General features: G+C 54.6%; 1 protein-coding gene across 6 annotated transcripts in view; it reads left to right on the plus strand.

Annotated features, from left to right (window-relative positions):
• Positions 1–16,286, plus strand: part of LOC134519808 (ankyrin repeat and fibronectin type-III domain-containing protein 1-like) — a 262,952-nt gene that overhangs the window by 68,882 nt on the left and 177,784 nt on the right. For all 6 annotated transcript variants that reach the window (XM_063344461.1, XM_063344462.1, XM_063344460.1 and 3 more), the window contains 2 exons: positions 8,512–8,705; positions 15,386–15,603. In XM_063344461.1, coding sequence (XP_063200531.1) covers positions 8,633–8,705; positions 15,386–15,603 — 291 coding nt within the window. In that variant the 5' untranslated portion in view covers positions 8,512–8,632. The remainder of the gene's footprint in view (positions 1–8,511; positions 8,706–15,385; positions 15,604–16,286) is intronic.

A 16,286-nucleotide genomic window follows, 5' to 3' on the forward strand; every position in this document is an offset into this window, starting at 1 on the left:
TATTTTTGGGCTGTTCGCTCCTTGCTCTTTCTCAAAAGACAGACAAAATCCATTAACCCCTCCCAGCCCAGGAGGGCAGAGGCGAGCGCCTCTTGCTGAAAGCTCTGCTGCCAGCTCCTCGCAGCATCCATTACTCCTTCATGGCAAGACTTTTTTTGTTTGTTTGTTTGCTTTTTTTTTGTTTGTTTTTTTTTAAGGGATGTTACTGTGACATGTTGGAAGCATGAAAATCTGTCTTGTTGAATGGGCTTGTGGTCCGTCTGACTGTGGTGGTGGTGACCTGTCTCTTGTGCTACTGATGTTCTGGTGCTTCAGAGGAAAATGAAAACCAGCCTAAGGCTTGGGATGAAAGGTGGTGCCCAGGAGTGTTTAAAACAACACCGTGCTGCCCGAGCCTATGATTATAAATATATTTTTTGACTAAAACATATGAAATAATTATTTTTGTCAGGGGTTAGTAGTCAGAGCTAAGCCAGCTTTGCCATTGTTAGCCTCAAGTGCTGGAAAACTTGGTCACGCTGCAGAAATTATAGGATTTAAAACAAATCAAGCAGCCCTGACAGATGTCTCGAGTGTCTTTATGCTTTCTGCGCTGGAGCACGTAGAGTTCATGCCTGAAGGGTCTCCCCCGTGTTTGTCAGGAGCAGCAGTGTCCTTTCCAAGATGATCTCAGCGGCTTTTTGTCTCCCCCATCGTGTGACTTGGATTTTGAAGCAACGGGGGAGACCAGCCGGGTGTCATGAGACTGGGAATGGGATCAGGAGTTTGGCGGTGCAGCTGGTGGGCGTCTCTGGGAAGGACTGGGCTCTGCTGGGGGGACAGCAGTGAACGAGCGTCGCGGCCCCAGTCCTGCCTCGGGGATATTGTGCCGGTGCGGGGTTGGCAAGGGGTTGGCGAGAGGAGGGCGGTGGGTGCTGGAGGTGTGATGGGTGCTGGACATCACGCTGCACCCCCTTCGCATCCTCCCTGAAAGGCGTTTTGCAAATGCAAAGGAGGCAGTTGCGTATTTATCTTGCAAGTTAGCCGACCTTTTAAAATTTGAGCCAGGGTGCTTGTCTTCCATGTTACTTGCGCTTCATTAGCTTTTTGTCTCTGAAATTTTTCAAGGGCTAACAGGAGATGAGTAATCACCACAGAAGAAAAGCAGGAGCCTGGGGCACAGCGCCTGTGGTGCAACGTCTTGTGAGCCGGGGAAGTGGGAGGTTTTTGCTCTGTCCCAGCCCTTGGCAGGTCACAAAACCCCTTCTCCACTCTGTTTTCCCTCCAGCTTTAAACATCAATGTACAGTAAATAATGGTGTGGTACTGCGTTTGCCATTTAAAGCAAGGAACTGCATTGCGCTTCTCTGGGCCTCTTTGTCCTCTGACTTTATGTGCCCATCACACGGAAGCCATGTCCCAAACACGCTTTGCTGTCCCTCGCCTACCTCGGGGCTGGCCATGTTCCTGAGTCGGTGCTGTGTCCATGGGGGTGGCGTCCTGCTGGTGGGCTGAGTTTCAGTGTGCAAGATCCTTAGGTGAGCTTCCTAATTCATCTAAAATACCCTTCTTGGGAAGGTGGGGAAGGCAGCCTCGTCCCTCTTTCTTTTTGGAGAGCGGTCCGGGAGCCTTTTGTGTTCCCTGCAGAGCATCCCTGATGCTTTTGGCCATCCTCTTGGCTTTGCAGGTGCCTGCATGGCAGGGCCTGGCTATGGGCATGGGGAGGACAACACTGGTCCCTGAGGATTCAGGTCACGCTCTCGAGCTGCCGGGGGGGAGGATGCTCACCCGCTCCGCTGTCGTGCTGGGGTTCATATGTTCGCCTTCGTCTGCCCTCTTTCCCCATTTATCAGTGAGAACTCCACGAGCCAGATAAACGTTCACGCTCCCCAAGTGTTTCTGCTGCTCTCCCTGGCCCCGGCGACTTTCTGTCTTTGGACTTTGTTGTTGTTGAGGCAGTGCAACTCCAGCGGGTCTGGGCCAGGCATCTCTGCCAGAGCCCTCCCGAGCGCCCAGCACCAGCTTCACCCCCGGTTCGTGGTGTGCAGGGCAGTGCGGCAGGTGGGCAAGAGGGTGCCCAGGGTTCCTCCCTCCTGCGGGACGCGGAGGGGATGGTCTTGTGACATCTCAGGGACAGAGTGTGTCTGCGTGCTGGGGTCTGGTCGGGGCAGGGTGGCTGGCGAGGTCCTGCAGCATGCCTGTCACCTGGGGAGGCTGGGGAGAGCTCCCCCCTGGCTGGGGGTTTAGTTCGCTGCCTGCAAAGGAGCCAGAAAACAGGTTCCTTTAATGATGAAACCAACACGCTTTGAGTAAATGAACAGCAGTGTGTGGCCCCAAAGTATTTCCTTTTCCCCTTTTAACAATTACATTTAAGTGCTGAAATGGAAGCATTGCTATAAAATACAGCCGCGGTGCTTGGGTTCCCGACTGCAGATGTGAAGCATGAAAATTTGTTTTTTAAGCTCTTTTCCCTGAAGCAGTGCATGAGGCTGGCTGCCGGGGCGGGTGGGCTGGCTTGGCCTGAGGGGATGGTGGCAGTGACAGTGGGGCCAGGGGTGAGTGCCAGCAGAGCACCGAATAAAAGCCTGGTGGGCGAGAGGCTGTCAGGGGCATCGGCAGTCGCCGGGTGCGACGCCAGCTGTTGCACACCAGAGCGCTCAGGGCTCAGCAGGCAGCCGCTGCCACCGAAAGGCCTTTTGGCCTTTTTCTGGGACATTTGGTAACTGACCCTGAGCCCAACGGGGTGCTGGGTCCCGGGGCACAGCCGGACTTGAGGGTGCTGGATGCTCCTCCTCCAAGTAGCTCTTCGGGAATGTTTTTCTGGCACATGGGGCGTGAGACCTCCTCTCCTGCACCTCCCGGAGACCGCTGAAGCCCGTGTCACCCATCCTAATTGAAATGCGGTTTTGCAGGGACAGGAGCAATTCTTCCCCTGGTGCCAGGGGGTGTTTTGTTCGGCGCTTGGGCGATGGCCCCTGCTGCAGAGATGCGCTTCAAGCTGGAGAGATGGCAGGAGAGGAAGCTTTTGCAAACCAGCTGGTGGAAATCATGGTATTTACTAGCTCACAGCTGAGCTTGGGAAGGTATTTTTATAGTTTCACGTGGTTTGTCTTTTTTTTTTTTTTCTTTTTTCTTTTTTTCTTTCTCTCTCCTTTTCTGAACTTGCGAGCTGAATGCTGTTTTGGTTTTTGTTTTGCTTTGAAACTGTTTCACAGCCAGATAAAAGATATCCTCTGCTCTTCAGCTCCTGTTACCTTTTAACAGCGTGAAGGTGGTTTTGTGGAGCCTTGGCTTGAATTGGGAGGGGGAGAGAGAGATGTTGCATGGCTGAAATCCTCCTGCACGGGGGATGCCAGGTTGCTGCTGCCTCCTTGCTGGTCCCAAACTGTTAAAAAAGGTAACCGAGCGTGGTTGTGTGGTCCCCGGTGCAGCACTTAGGGCTGGCCAAACTTCTTGTGCTCCAGGGCTCTTCTTGGGATCGGGGCTGGCTGGGGGGGACCTGGCAGCAGCACCGTGGGGGTGATGGAGCTGCTGGCAGCTGTGCGGGGTAGGGAGGGGACAGTGTGCAGGGCTTGGCCGCCCCGTGCCGCGATGCTCCGGCTGGAATGGTCACCTCACTTGGAGTTGGCTGCTCCTCTCTTGGGCTAAAATGTGGCTCCGCGTGGCAGTGGTGGCGCTGCTCGTGATATGAGAACTGATGCAGGTCTGCGGCTGCTGTGTTGGCTGCTGGGTAGTTAACTCGGGTACGTATACTGGGCAGCGAGAAAAGAAGATTTTCTCTTTGGGTGTTTTTTGGGTGATTTTTCTCTGGCTTTGCAATTGACAGGGTCACTGGAAAAGTACCAGTGACTCACGGGTTTGCTAGCGGTTGATAAGGTTTCCAGAGCAAACTATGGTGATCAGGGCACGCACGAATGCCCTGTGAAGGCTACAGTCTACCTGAATCCTTGGGCTTTGCTTTTTGAGGCCGCCCTGTATTTTACTTGATTGTATCGCTTCTTCTCAGGCTCCTTCTCCAGGCTTTCCCTCTGCTGTGCCATAAACTTCACTCCCTGCTCTCCATGGGGCTGTGCCACTGCTTTGGGCTGTGGACCATGCTGACTTGTGTCCCGGAGGCTGCCGTTGCCTTGTGCTTCTGTGCAGAGATGGTTTGTAAGGCCTCCTCTGGCCCCGCTCCAGCAGGTCCGTGTCCTTAATCCTTGTTTGCCTTTTGGGGCTGTGAGTTCCTTTTCCCCCTGTGCCTGTCACCCTGCACCCGGCCGGGTTTCTGCAAGCTCTTTCAGGGAATGGATGTGGGTGCTCTGTTTATTTTTTTTTGCAATTTTGCGGCCATTGCTGGTGGTAAGAAGCCATGCCGGAGCAGAGGCACGTCTGCCCTCGCCGCCTGGTACCAAAAGAGGGTTGTAGTGGGTAATTGCTCCTCCTGGCTTGGAGCATCTCTCATTTTCCCAAACCCAGCTGAAACCTTTGCTGAGTTTTTAAGGTCAGGTTGCTAAGTTACACCTCCTTGGAGGAGCAGGCTGAGCAGCGTGTTACCGGCAGGAGCAGCTGCTGGCTGGGAAGATCTGGGAGTGGTGTCTCTTTGCAGTAGCCCTGCTCTCCTGGCCCTCTCCCTGCCATCCTCCGTCAGTCCCAGGCTAATCTCAGTACCTCATTTATCTGTTCTTCCTCAAACCTTCGGTTTTCTAAGCTTTCTTTGCTCAGCAGATTTAGTGAACTGACCGCGGGTGTAAGAGGAGCCACCAAGAATGACCTGTGCAATGCCGTGCAGTCCTGCAGGAGGAGGAGCAGCTGTTTGACTTCTCCATCTTCTTTTTTTGAATCCATATTTGCCTTTTGTGGCTGTGGGCTCTTCGGGACACGCATTGTCCCCTTTAGAGCTTGGAAATTGCGTGTTGGGGTGTATGGCTGTCACCAAGCCACAGCGCTGGAGCAGGCAGGCGAAGTCTGGAGCAGCTGGTGCCCTCTCTCCCAGGCTTAGCCTCCTCCACTCCTTCCCATTTTCCGCAAGCAGCCCGGTGCTGGGAAGACCTGGGGGAGCTGGATCAGCACAGTGTGTGCCTGGGTTTGTCTGGGAGCTGCTGGGTTTGGGTGCTGTGGCAGGGCCAGGGCTTCCCCCTTGCCAGGAGCAGGGCCTCTGCAGAGGGTCACCGTCCTCAGGCACTTTGAGGACGTGCGTTGGGAGGTTTTCTCGCTCACAACCCTGGGAAATCATGCAAGTCAGTGAGGCTTGTTTTAGGTTGTGTGAGTAGTGGGTTTCAGGTTATTTTTCCCACCCGCTTGCTGTCTCTGCGGTGTTGCTGGATTTCTGCTGGGGCTGGCGTGGTGGCTCCTCCATCCGTACCTGGAGTCAGGTGGACGCTCCGTCCTCTCTCTTTCAAACTGAGATGGATAATAAGCCTTGGGGCTGGGCTGGGAAGTGCCCTCCTGAGAGCACTGTCTCCCATCTTGCAATAAGCAGGGAGGACAGGCTGGGGGAATGCAGTTCCTTGCAGGAGGGATGCAGGATCTGGCTTTCCTGGGTTTAACTTGCATTAACCTTTTCTCTGTCGGTGTCACGGGCAGTGGCTCAGTGGGGGATGCTGGAGCAGGCTGCTGGGCTTGCCCTCTGCCTGGCACAACTGGCTTGTGCCCCACGGCTGTCCCCAGGGCTGGTGGCAGGGGACCCGGTGCTGGAGACCATTCTCACATTGCCCCATCTGGGAGTGATGGAGCTGTCACTGGGCTCCCGCCTGAGCTCTCACACGCAGCCAGAAGGATTTTTCCACCCTTGTCAAGACTTGATTATGTGCTCTCCTTTCTACCCAAATGCCAACCAGCAGCTAAATATAGGCCGTAACAGCGTTGATTATGGCTTTTCTAATTGAGCTTTACACTCCATTGGGGATCTTTCCTAATGGGATGTGGCATCCTTGATACCGCCTCGCTGTGGGGACTTGCTTGGGAAGCATACGTAGATGCAATGTGACTTCCTGGTGGCGGCGTCGGGTCCCGTCTGACAGTTGCTGCCTCTGGAGTTGTACGCAAGATGGTAGATCCAGAGAGCCGAAGTTTGCCAGGGAATTCGCGGTCAGATTTCCGACAGAAAGAGGTTTCTAGTTGCTTTGCTCTTTCTGATAGAAATCATTGTCTGCAGCTACACAACTTAGAAATTGCTCTTCTAAAGGTGTGAATTCTTCCCTTTTTACCCCCGTGTGATTCGTGTGAGTGGCACTGTAGGCACAAAGGGATGTTAGCACTTAAAATGCTAATGCCATTCTGCAGGTGATGGAGCTCTGCGCAGGTACTTTTAAAAGCACTGGGATTTACATGGAATAAAAAAAGGAATGTTTTGAACTCCCGCAGAGCCCTGGACTCATTTATGCAGCACAGCGATGTGTTAAGCTACATCCCTGTTGTCTTGTGCCAGTGAAATGTGTTACAACGAGAGGTACATACGTTTTACTGAAATAGAAACAACTTGGGATGCTAATTCTGGCTTTGTATCTCCTGGCATAGCTTGTTTTCACATTCGATGCAAGCGAAGCGTGGGCCTTGGAGTGGGCAGGATGATGCTGTGTGCCTGGCGCAGCCGCGGCGGTGCCTCTCCAGGGCAGGGGCAGTGCTGTCCCTGCAGCCGTCCCTGTCCCCAGAGTGCTCAGTGACAGCTCCGTGGAGCAGAGCAGTGTTGCCTGGGAATCAAGGGCGAATGCGATTAGTACTGAAATTAATAAATTTCTGAACCTACAAGTTGAAGTGTGATCCCCATCCCTGCTCCAATGGGTGCATCTGGCTAAGAGGTGCTGGCGGTGAGCGCAGGGGCTGCACGGTCTCTGGCGGTGGCTCCTGCCCTCCCCGAGAACCACCTGCATCCATCACGGTGTTCCTGGTGCACCCCTGTCCCGCAGGAGCCCTGCATGGCACCGGCGCTCTGCCCCAACCCACGCCTCACTGCTCACCCGTGAATCACATTGGATGACGACGCTGGTCGGGAGCTGCTGTCACATTTGTAAAGGGAGTGAAAAATGATCATAATAAACATAGTGGTGACAGGCGGCCGCCAAGGGTCAGGAGCTTTTGCATGATAGACTCTCCCTGCGTGACCTTGAGGACCTGCTCAGTGGAAATAGGGTAAAATTTAGTGCTGTTACGTGCGGGGAGGCAGAGTGCTCGCTCTCCCATCCGCACTGGGAGCTCAGCTCTGCGTGATGCCCCGGGACGGGTGGAGGATGCCGGATCCAAGCTGATGGGAGGGCAAGCGAAGGGTGTGGAAGCAATGTGGGGAATGAAAGCTCATTTTGTGAGAGGAGGCTGAACAAACCTGCTTTAATCAGCCTAGAAAAATGCAGGCCGAAAGGGGCTGTGCCTGCAGTGTAATGGAAATGAATCATGGGAGCAAACATCAGAGAGGGGGAATAATTATTTAAGCTAAAGGTTAATATTGGCACAAGAACAAGTGAGCATAAACCAGCTAAGAATTGAATTTTGGATGGAAATTGGAAGGTTTCATACCGTTCAGTATGAGATTCGGGAACAGCCTTGTGTGAGGAGGGGCCCTTTGAGCCCCCTCGGGTTGTGCCGGGAGCTCGGTCGGGCTCAGGTGTGGTCTCTGTGACAGTGGGGACAGCCTTGGGGTGATCCCAGTGGCTGTCAATCCTGGCACGGGATCGATCCAGCCATGTCTCCTCTCACCGCGGCAGTGCTGGGCATCCGCTCCTTTTTATCGCATCCCCGGGATCTTTGCAGCATGGCCTGGGGCAGTGCCACCCCCAAGGAATGGCACCTGAGGACCATCCCTTGAGGGACACTGGGGTGAAGCAGGAGAAAGGGGACCTGCTCCCATGCCCCACGGCAAGGCTTGGCATTCTCTGGGGTTTTGGAGGAGAAGGAGAATCGCAGTCACACTGCTAGTGCATTGGTGTGTGGCTTGGTCACCCCTGCAGCTTTTGAGCCCCATCATCAGACTCGGTTGAATTTGGACCCCACAGAGACCTTGCGCTTGTGTTTCTACATGTTGTGTGACACCTTCGTGGTCTCTACAGGGCCTGCTGTGTGCGTCTGTCTTGGTACAGTCTGGATCTTCCTTACAGAGCGTGTCCCTGGGGCTCCTGCGTGACCTGGCTCCCACCAGAAAAGCATTCTGCTGCCTCAGACGGCGCTCAGTGCTAAAGTGGGGCTTTTACCTCTTGTAAAGGGAGTTTGTGTCACTTCAGTCTTGAACCCTCTGGTTTGTTTATTTGCTTAGTCCTGATTATCTGTGAGTTTTGAGGTGGGCTGGGAGCTTCACGTGAGAACGAAGGGCTTCAGCTGAGAATGGTTCATGGGCTGTTTATGCTGATTGTGGCTTGCGGCTCAAGATGCAAATCCTAATTAAAATACACTGGCGAAGGGAAGTGGCGTTACTGAAATAGCAAATGAAGTGTGCGGTTTGGTGGTGGGAAGGACTGTATGCTCTCTGTCCTGTGGCAGCGTTGTGTGTTCCAGAAGGGTCCTTGGCTTGAAGAAGCCATCCCACCTACTGAAAGGGGTGCCCCCTGTGTTTTCTTCCCTCAAGGTCTCTGGACAGAAAGCCACAGCGACCGCTCCTGGGGAAGTCTCGGACGTTGCCCAGCATCCCCCAGTCCCCGGTCCTGAGCAGGCTTCCCCTGCTGGACTCCACGCCGTACAGGGAGGAGATGCCGGAGCAGAAGCCCTACAAGAAGCACTCGGCCTCCGACTGCCAGAAAGGCTGCACGGTCCCTTCTACCGGTGAGTGACACAGAGCTGGGGTGAGTTTCCACCCTTTCTTTCTGGGGGCCTGCAAGATCCTAGCAAATCTGTCCTGATTCTCCAGGGGCACAGACACCAAAATAAATCCAGCCCCAGTCTCTGCGGGGTTTGTCCTGCTTCAAAACCAGCCCTTCTTGATAAGGTTGGTTTTTTTTTTTTTTCTGCCCCTCTTCAAGCCTTTCTTTGAGCCTTAAACCTCCCCACCTTTCATATTACACTGATGAAAAAGCGGAGTCGGCTCGTGAAAGCCGCCCACTGCGGGGAGGTGATGCTCAGAGCCTTCTGCCTCCGGGCGAGCTGCATCTCCTGGCCACATTTTATCATGTTGTTCTACTCTCGTGCTGATCCTGGTGGAATCCTAATGTGGTTGGGCCAGCTGCTCTGAACAAGTTTATTGGCAAAACTGTTGATGGCCGAAGTGTTTCAGTGGTTTTGGTGCCAGCGGAATCATACCGGGGCCATAAAAATGATGGGGAAAGGGAGTATTAGCACTGAAACAAAGATAAGGCCTGCAAGCCAGGGCTGACAATCCAGAGCTAAATAAAACCCATATAAAACAGCTCCCTTCAAACAGAACCCTTGGATTTTTTTATTTTTATTTTTTAAAATCTGCCTCACTCGCAGTCAGATCCCTGTGAGCTACCAGCAGAGCAGCTGTCCAAACCCTGCGTTAATTTGAACGCTCTGCAGGCTATGTTTCATTTCCTGATGCTACTAATTCTCACAAAAGTTCTGCATGAGGAGGGTCTTGGCACATTGTTGAGCTCCGTCACCCAAGTGACTGCTCTCCACTGCGTGCAGGACCTGTGGTTTTCCTTTCAGCCCATCAAATTGTTAGAGCGGGTCTCGGTGCGGGAGGAAGACCCGCGGGGACACTTGTGGGTAGGTAGGGTATTGCAGGCAACTCCACTACTTGGAATCAAAAATGGCTTGTGATGTTCGGTGACCCCTCAGGATTTCCTGGGTCACGGTTTGCAAGGACAGACCTGAAGAAATAGTCGGGGTCCGGGTAAAGGGCAAAAAGTGCTTTGCAGTGTTCTATGACTTGTGCCTGAGAAAGCAACAGCTGTGAAGGACGTGGCCTCCAGCACACCCTGGTTGGTGTGCTGGTGCTTCCAGGGAGCTGTGCTGGAGGGGGAGGGAGGGAGGGAGTGGGAGGCTGGTGTAAGACGGTGGGATGGAGTCCCAGCATGAGTCAGACCCACCGTAAACCTCATCACCTTCTGCTGCAAACGTCTCCTCTCGTGGTGAGCGCAGACATGGTTGTGTGCCGCGGAGCAGCCACCCCGGCGCAATCCCTGTGCAGAGCCCTCCCTGCACAGTGGGTGGAGGGAGAGCCCCGACTGCACAGGAGAGGAGTTGAAGATGTTGCTTTATTCATGGCTGGAAGGCGCCTGGGATGCCAAGAAGAGGGAGGAGTATGAAAACCCTCAGAGGCTGGAAGGCTCCCTCCACAGCCAGAGCCTTGGATGAATGAACGAGTCGTTGTTTTCTGTCCAGATCCTCTCAGGTTCTTTTCCTGGCTCCTTGATACTCAATTAGGAAGTGCTAATTAGCTACTCATTAAGGCTACCAGCATGCTATCATGGAGGGGGGAAAAAAAAGAGAGATGCTTTTCTCAGCATTACCTGGTTCTTGTATGAGTCTCTCGCAGCCCGGATCATGCGTTTGGCAGTAATTCCCGTAACATGCGACACTGCGTTTGCCTGAGCCCTGGGACACAAGAGGTGGCACTTGGTCGGCGCAGAAGATCTGGCCTCGCTTGCAGGGACACAGCAACCCTTAAGCTGCAGGGATTGGGCTGGTGGCAGGGTGTGACATCTGGAGAGCAGGACAAGAGCGGAGCAGCGCCTGGCACCGGAGTTTAACAAACCCCGGTATGCTGATGAGGAAAGCAGGATTCCCACAAGTGCTTATGAAGAAGAGCTGGGCTGCAGGATTTCAGGAGGGAGAGAAGATCCTCTCCTTAAAGAAGTTGTGAATTTGTTTTTGAGCAGGTGCCACCGCTCCCCAGTCGAGGGTTGGGGACATGCAGCCAGCTGCAGTGGGGGACGCATGGCCCAAGCTACCTCCGAAGAGGCTTTCCTACAGGGGTGCAAGGCTTTGGCAGGAGCAGGGCTGTTCCTGGGAGAGGTGGAAAGCTCATCTTCCAGGAGAATTCACCACTCTGCAGGGAAGAAACCAGGCTCCGGCTCACCACTGTCCTTGGGGCCGCAAGCAGAGGAGCTGCCAAGCGAGGTGGGAGAAGCTGTCTCCTTCTGCATGAACGAGACGTGACATCCTCACCTGACCTCCGGCATGTGTTCCCCAGCCTTCTGCTTTGTGTCCTGCGGTTCCAGCATGGCAGCGCCAGAGGAGGGGAGTGCCCTGTCACTCTGTGGGAAGTCACAGGAGATCCTTCTGCTGTGGCACCATGGCTTCTGGGCAGGAGCCCAGGTGTCTGCACCTGTCTGGCACCTCTGCAGGCACTGAGGTGTCTGGTGGGGAGCTGGGGCCCAGCAGATGGCCAGGAGAGCTGAGGGACAGTTTTCTGTTGAAACTGGGTGTCCTGTTGGTCTGGTTTTGTTGTTCCCCTCCAGGTAACCTGCAGTAAGCGGTGGTGTGCTCAGCTGGGACAGGCTCCGAGCTCTCCATCTTTCACCCCTTGCCTGCAGCAGCTCTCCTGGGTTAACTCAAAACTCCTGATGGCAGACAGGGCTTGTTCGAAAAGGGGCAGGGGCAGCTCCCGCCTTGTCCAAACCATTATTTGAGGGTGGCAGAGCCCTGGCACAGGCTGCCTAGAGAGGTGGTGGAGTCTCCAACCCTGGAGACATTCCAAAACCGGCTGGACGCATTGCTGTGCCACCTGCTCTGGGTGACCCTGCTCTGGCAGGGGGTTGGACTAGATGATCTCCAGAGGTCCCTTCCAACCCTATGATTCTATGATTCTACGATTATCTGTTTGGCGTTGTGTTTTGCGGTGTGCCGAGAGGCTTCACGCATGCACAGAGAAATGAGCTGCCTTTCTCTTGTCCTTCCTGCTTCTGTGCCCCCGTGAAGTGTTAGGGGTGAGACTGAGAAACTTTTTGCTGCACTCTTCTTTCTGCAGCAGGCAGGGGCTTCTGCTCAGCCTTCGCCTGCCTGCAGCTCTTACCTGCCCAGCCAGCGCAGGCGGGTCGCTGCCTGTGTTTTGTGTTTCTGACCCCTTGCAGTTCCCTCTGCCTGGCACCTGGGAGGAGCAGACCATGGTGAAGAGCTCCATCTTCACCTGCCTCCCCTCTCCCTTGCCTGGGCGCAGCATGCTGAGCTCTTCAGAAACTGGCTCCATGCCCCGCTGTGAAAAAGCTAACTGGTAGCACGGGTGGTGTGAGCTTATTAGGAATTATGCCCATGGGAGGAAAAGCAAGAAGCTGAAAGGAAGCTGCTGGGTTTGAGCTTAGACCAGGACTCTGGAATTAATTTTCCTAATACTCACAGGGATGTTTTTGTGGCCTTCCACAACATCTGGAGGAGCGTCAGTCTTGCATCTCTGTTGAACTTAGCACAGGCATACGGCCCCCGCCTGGAAGAGATGTGTTTGTGAAGATGCCCACCTTGTGCTTTCCGCTGGGGTGCGGGGCTGGCTCCTGCGCACTTTTCCACGGTAACGTGCTGTTGGACGAGAAGGCGGCTCCCGGCTCTGAGACTTCAGCCTGGTGCCTGGGCAACGTGCCGCCCCCTGCGCAAGAGAGGAACAGAAGGGCCTTTTTACACCAGCCTGTGCATCGGCATTGGTGCTGAGAAAAAGCTTTTGTGTTGCTCGCAGCGGCTGAGGGATCAGCCTGTCCGTGCTGAGAGGAAGTATTGGAGAGGCAGCGGGTCTCTGGCCTTGCTGCCCCCTCTGTCCTTTGGTCCGTGTCCTCCCCAACGCTTCAGATTCAGAAAGGAGAAAGATTTTGTAAGCAACTCTTGTTGCTACGCCCAAGAAGATGCTTTGTCTTTTAGAGGTGCCGATGTTGCTGGGCGTAGCTCTGGATGGCAGAGAGGTGAGCAGCTTCAAGGCAGAAGAGTATAAGATGGCTGGCCTCCAGCCCGTGGGCTTGCTCCTGTCACTGGCATTTCCTTTCCAGAGACTTTCCTGATCTTTCCCTTCTGGCTGTTCGGGCTTGAGCATTGATTTGTTTGTTTGTAGAAGTCAGGAATGAGCTCCTCCAGCATGCAGAAAAGCTTTTTGGGGTAGACAAGGTCCCAGCTCCCTCTGTGGTGGCTCTCCATGCCCGTAGCCCTTGTGCCCGAGCAGGGGAGAGGTTTGGAGGGCGTCACCTCTCGGGCAGGCCAGGGAGCAGCTCTGCTGCTGGTCCCACTCCAGGACTGCGCTGGAGGATGCAGCTGCCTGTAGCCCCTTGGAGAGAGAAGAGATAAAGAGCAGCAACAAATCCATGGGAAACCAGGATCAGTGAGACCAGATGTGACCCTGTTGGTCTGTGGGGCTTTGAACTCCTTCATCCTCAGGAGAGATGTCCCACACGGAGGAGTGGGCGCAGCACACGGCTGTCCTTTCCCTTGTACCCCGGCACCTGGGCTATGTTTATCACGTGGCCTTGGCCCTCCCTCCTCCAGGGCAGCAGAGCGATGGTGGCTGGCTGGGCATGCTGTGGGGCTGGGAGGGGATGGCCCTGGGGACAGAGGGTGGTGCAGGTGCTGGCTGAGCCATCGCAGGTGAACACGGGGGCACTGGGACTGGTTCCCCCTTCCACGTGCGATTTTCCTGCGTGTTGGGTGGGTCTTCTCCCGGGGCTCGGCGCCTGTGTCATGACGTTCCCTGCCGCGTCCCCGGAGCGATGCTATCTCGCGGTGGCAGTCTGGATCTGGGCTCCGATTGATGTGTTTGTGCCTTGAATAATCACAGCTTTCAAACAGCAGCTCCTGTGTTGTATGAGTTGACATTTGGAGAGGAGCAGCAGCAGCTTATTAAATTGAAAGTAGCGAGGGGTGAAAAAAAAAAAAAGAAAAAGATGCTATGCTAGGTAGTGCTGTGCCCCAGGTTGTGCCTCTTTGTTTGCATTTTGAAGCTCTCGCCCTGCCTCTACTTCCCTCTTGTTCTCTTTGTTCTGCTGGTTTCAACTCAGTGCCTTCAGACCCGCTGGCAGGACTTAGCACGCGGTGCGCTGCCTTTACACCTTAAATAGCTCAGGGAAGGGACGCTTTTGTTGAGACACAGAAGATGCAGTCGCTGGTGGCTGCTCTGAGGCCGCAGTGTCCAGCCTGGCTCTCATCCTGTTCAATGTAAAACTCCCAGCCTCGCTGGGCAGAGTGGACTTCGCTCCCTTTGTGGCTGGTTTTTATCTCGAGGTCTTTATTCGCCTTGAGCCCTGGAAATATTTTGCTCCTCAGCCCTGGCGCAGCAGGGTCGCGCTCATTGCTGCCTGAAGATACTGGGCTTTTCAGAGATCAGAGATAAACGACGCCTTGGGAAGAGGCTGCAGGAGGGGGAGAATTTCTGAAGGTGATCCTGTGAGATGCCCTTTTGGGCTGCAGTATGTGATAATTGATGATTTTTACAGAAATTGAGCAAGAGGGTTTTAGTGTTTATTTGTTATGGCTATTGAGGAGTGATTTTGGCTGGGGGGTGGGAGGCACGGCAAACTCCAGATGTAAAGACAAGATGGGTGACAAAAAGCGTGCGGCATCCAAGCTGCTCGGAAAAGAGCAGAGTGGTGATATCATGGAGACATTTCCTATTGCGTTTTTGTTATTTTTTCCCTTTTGTTGCAATGAAGTATGGTCAGTCCTGCCAGCTCTGCGGGATCCCGACTCTCCTCTGCTGCCGCCGCTTTCTCAGCGTCGCTGAGGTCTGGGCCGCGGGCAGTCCGGCCCTGCAGCGCTGCGTCTGATGGTGCTGCCGGCCGTGGGCTGAGGGGGCTCAAGGAGACCCGAGGGTCTGGTTTCTGTCCTCGCTTTGGCTGTTGATTTGCACTTGGCCACACCGTAAAGGGTTTTCTGGAGGAGGAGATGGTGGTAAATTCTTTTTGCAATTTGCAACGTTTAGGATGCCTCGGTTTTCCCATTGAAAAGCAAGATCTATTGTCGTCACCAGGTACAGAGCACGTGAATACCTGCGGGAGGGGGGGTTGATACAGCTGCATTAATGCCAGCAGCAAGATCTGTGTGTGGTTCTCATTGCTTTAGTCCTTAAAAAAAAACAAAACAAAACATTTTCTTTTAATGTGGAATGTCTTATTGGACTTGGGGTGATGAAGAAGGAGTGACGTTTTTAGATTCTTTATAAATGACCCTTTTCAATGGGATAACCCTGTTAGAGTTAAATAGCCGGAAGTTTTTAAGCGTTAGGATTTTGGTCTGCTGATTGTTCTGACTAATAATATTTGGACTGCAGCGGTGCCTGGAGGCCCCAACTCTGGCCAAGTCTTCGTTGCGCCCACTGTATCTGACCGATTCCTGCCAGGAAGATGCTGGGGGCTGTGGGTATGTGACGCTGGCCAGGGTGGGAGCAGGGGCTGTTGGCAGGGGCCAGGGGTCTGCAGGGGCTCACGGCAGGAACGTACCCCTCTGGGGAGCGAGTGGCCCTCATGAGTGAGGGGCTCCAGGCGTCCCACCGAGCATCTGCACCAGCGGGCTGGAGGGGTAGGACGTGGCCCTGCTGTGGCTCTGATGGGGTCATGTGTCCTTCTGCTCCCCAGGGGAGGCCTGGCGGCTGGAGGATGACTGCACAGACCCCCCCGGGGACACCCAGCTGGGCACGGCGGTGGAGGGTGCCCCATTCAGCTACTTCCGCACCCGCTCCTTCTACATGAGGAAGAGCCTGTCGGTTGACAACCACCTGGGGTCCCTCAGCTATGCCGTCCACCCGGCGGAGACGAAGGCCGAGCGCGTCAAGACCAAGCTGCGGCGGCAATTTGTGAGTATCAGGGTGTCTTGCCCCCCCACTGCATTCACATAGGCGCAGCTTCCCAAAAACACCAACATGTCAGAGAGCTATTTTTGTGCACATCATTACCAAAACAAGAGAAAAAGAGGCCTCTCCAGCCTGGTGGAGCAGATGGCAGCAGCAGCTCGAGTTTGCCCACATGGTGGCAGAGCCCCTGGCAGGGTTTCTGCCCCCCCCACCAAGTTTCCCCCCGGGCTGTCGCGGGCTCGGGGGCGGCTGTTGCTCAGCTGGGCAACATGCGGGGTGGGTGTCTCGTTTCTGGGTGCTGCTCTCCCGAGTATGAAACGAGGCTGAAAGTAGTAAATGAGTTTTCCTGTTCTCTGCCTCACCTGCACAAGCGACGGGGTCTTCTGGGGGGTTTGCGGACAGGCGCAGCCGGGGGCTGGGGCAAGTGAGGAGGCAGCGATGACACCCTGGGGCAGCTCAGCCATTTCTGGTCCTTTGGAGCATCCTGGTGGCAGGACGGCAGGGACACGTCAGGGCTGTGCTGCACCTTCGGGAGGCTCTGATCAATGTTTAATGGGCTTTGCCTCTTCTCTTTCATGGAGACACCTGATATAGCGGTTTGTGTGGCCTTCCTCCCGTCTCGTTACCGACCCCGGGGTTGTAATGAGGGCTCGGGTGTCCCTGCGCTGAAAAGCAGTTGGTGTTGG

This window comes from Chroicocephalus ridibundus, chromosome 8, assembly GCF_963924245.1.
Source record: "Chroicocephalus ridibundus chromosome 8, bChrRid1.1, whole genome shotgun sequence".
NCBI lineage: Eukaryota > Metazoa > Chordata > Aves > Charadriiformes > Laridae > Chroicocephalus > Chroicocephalus ridibundus.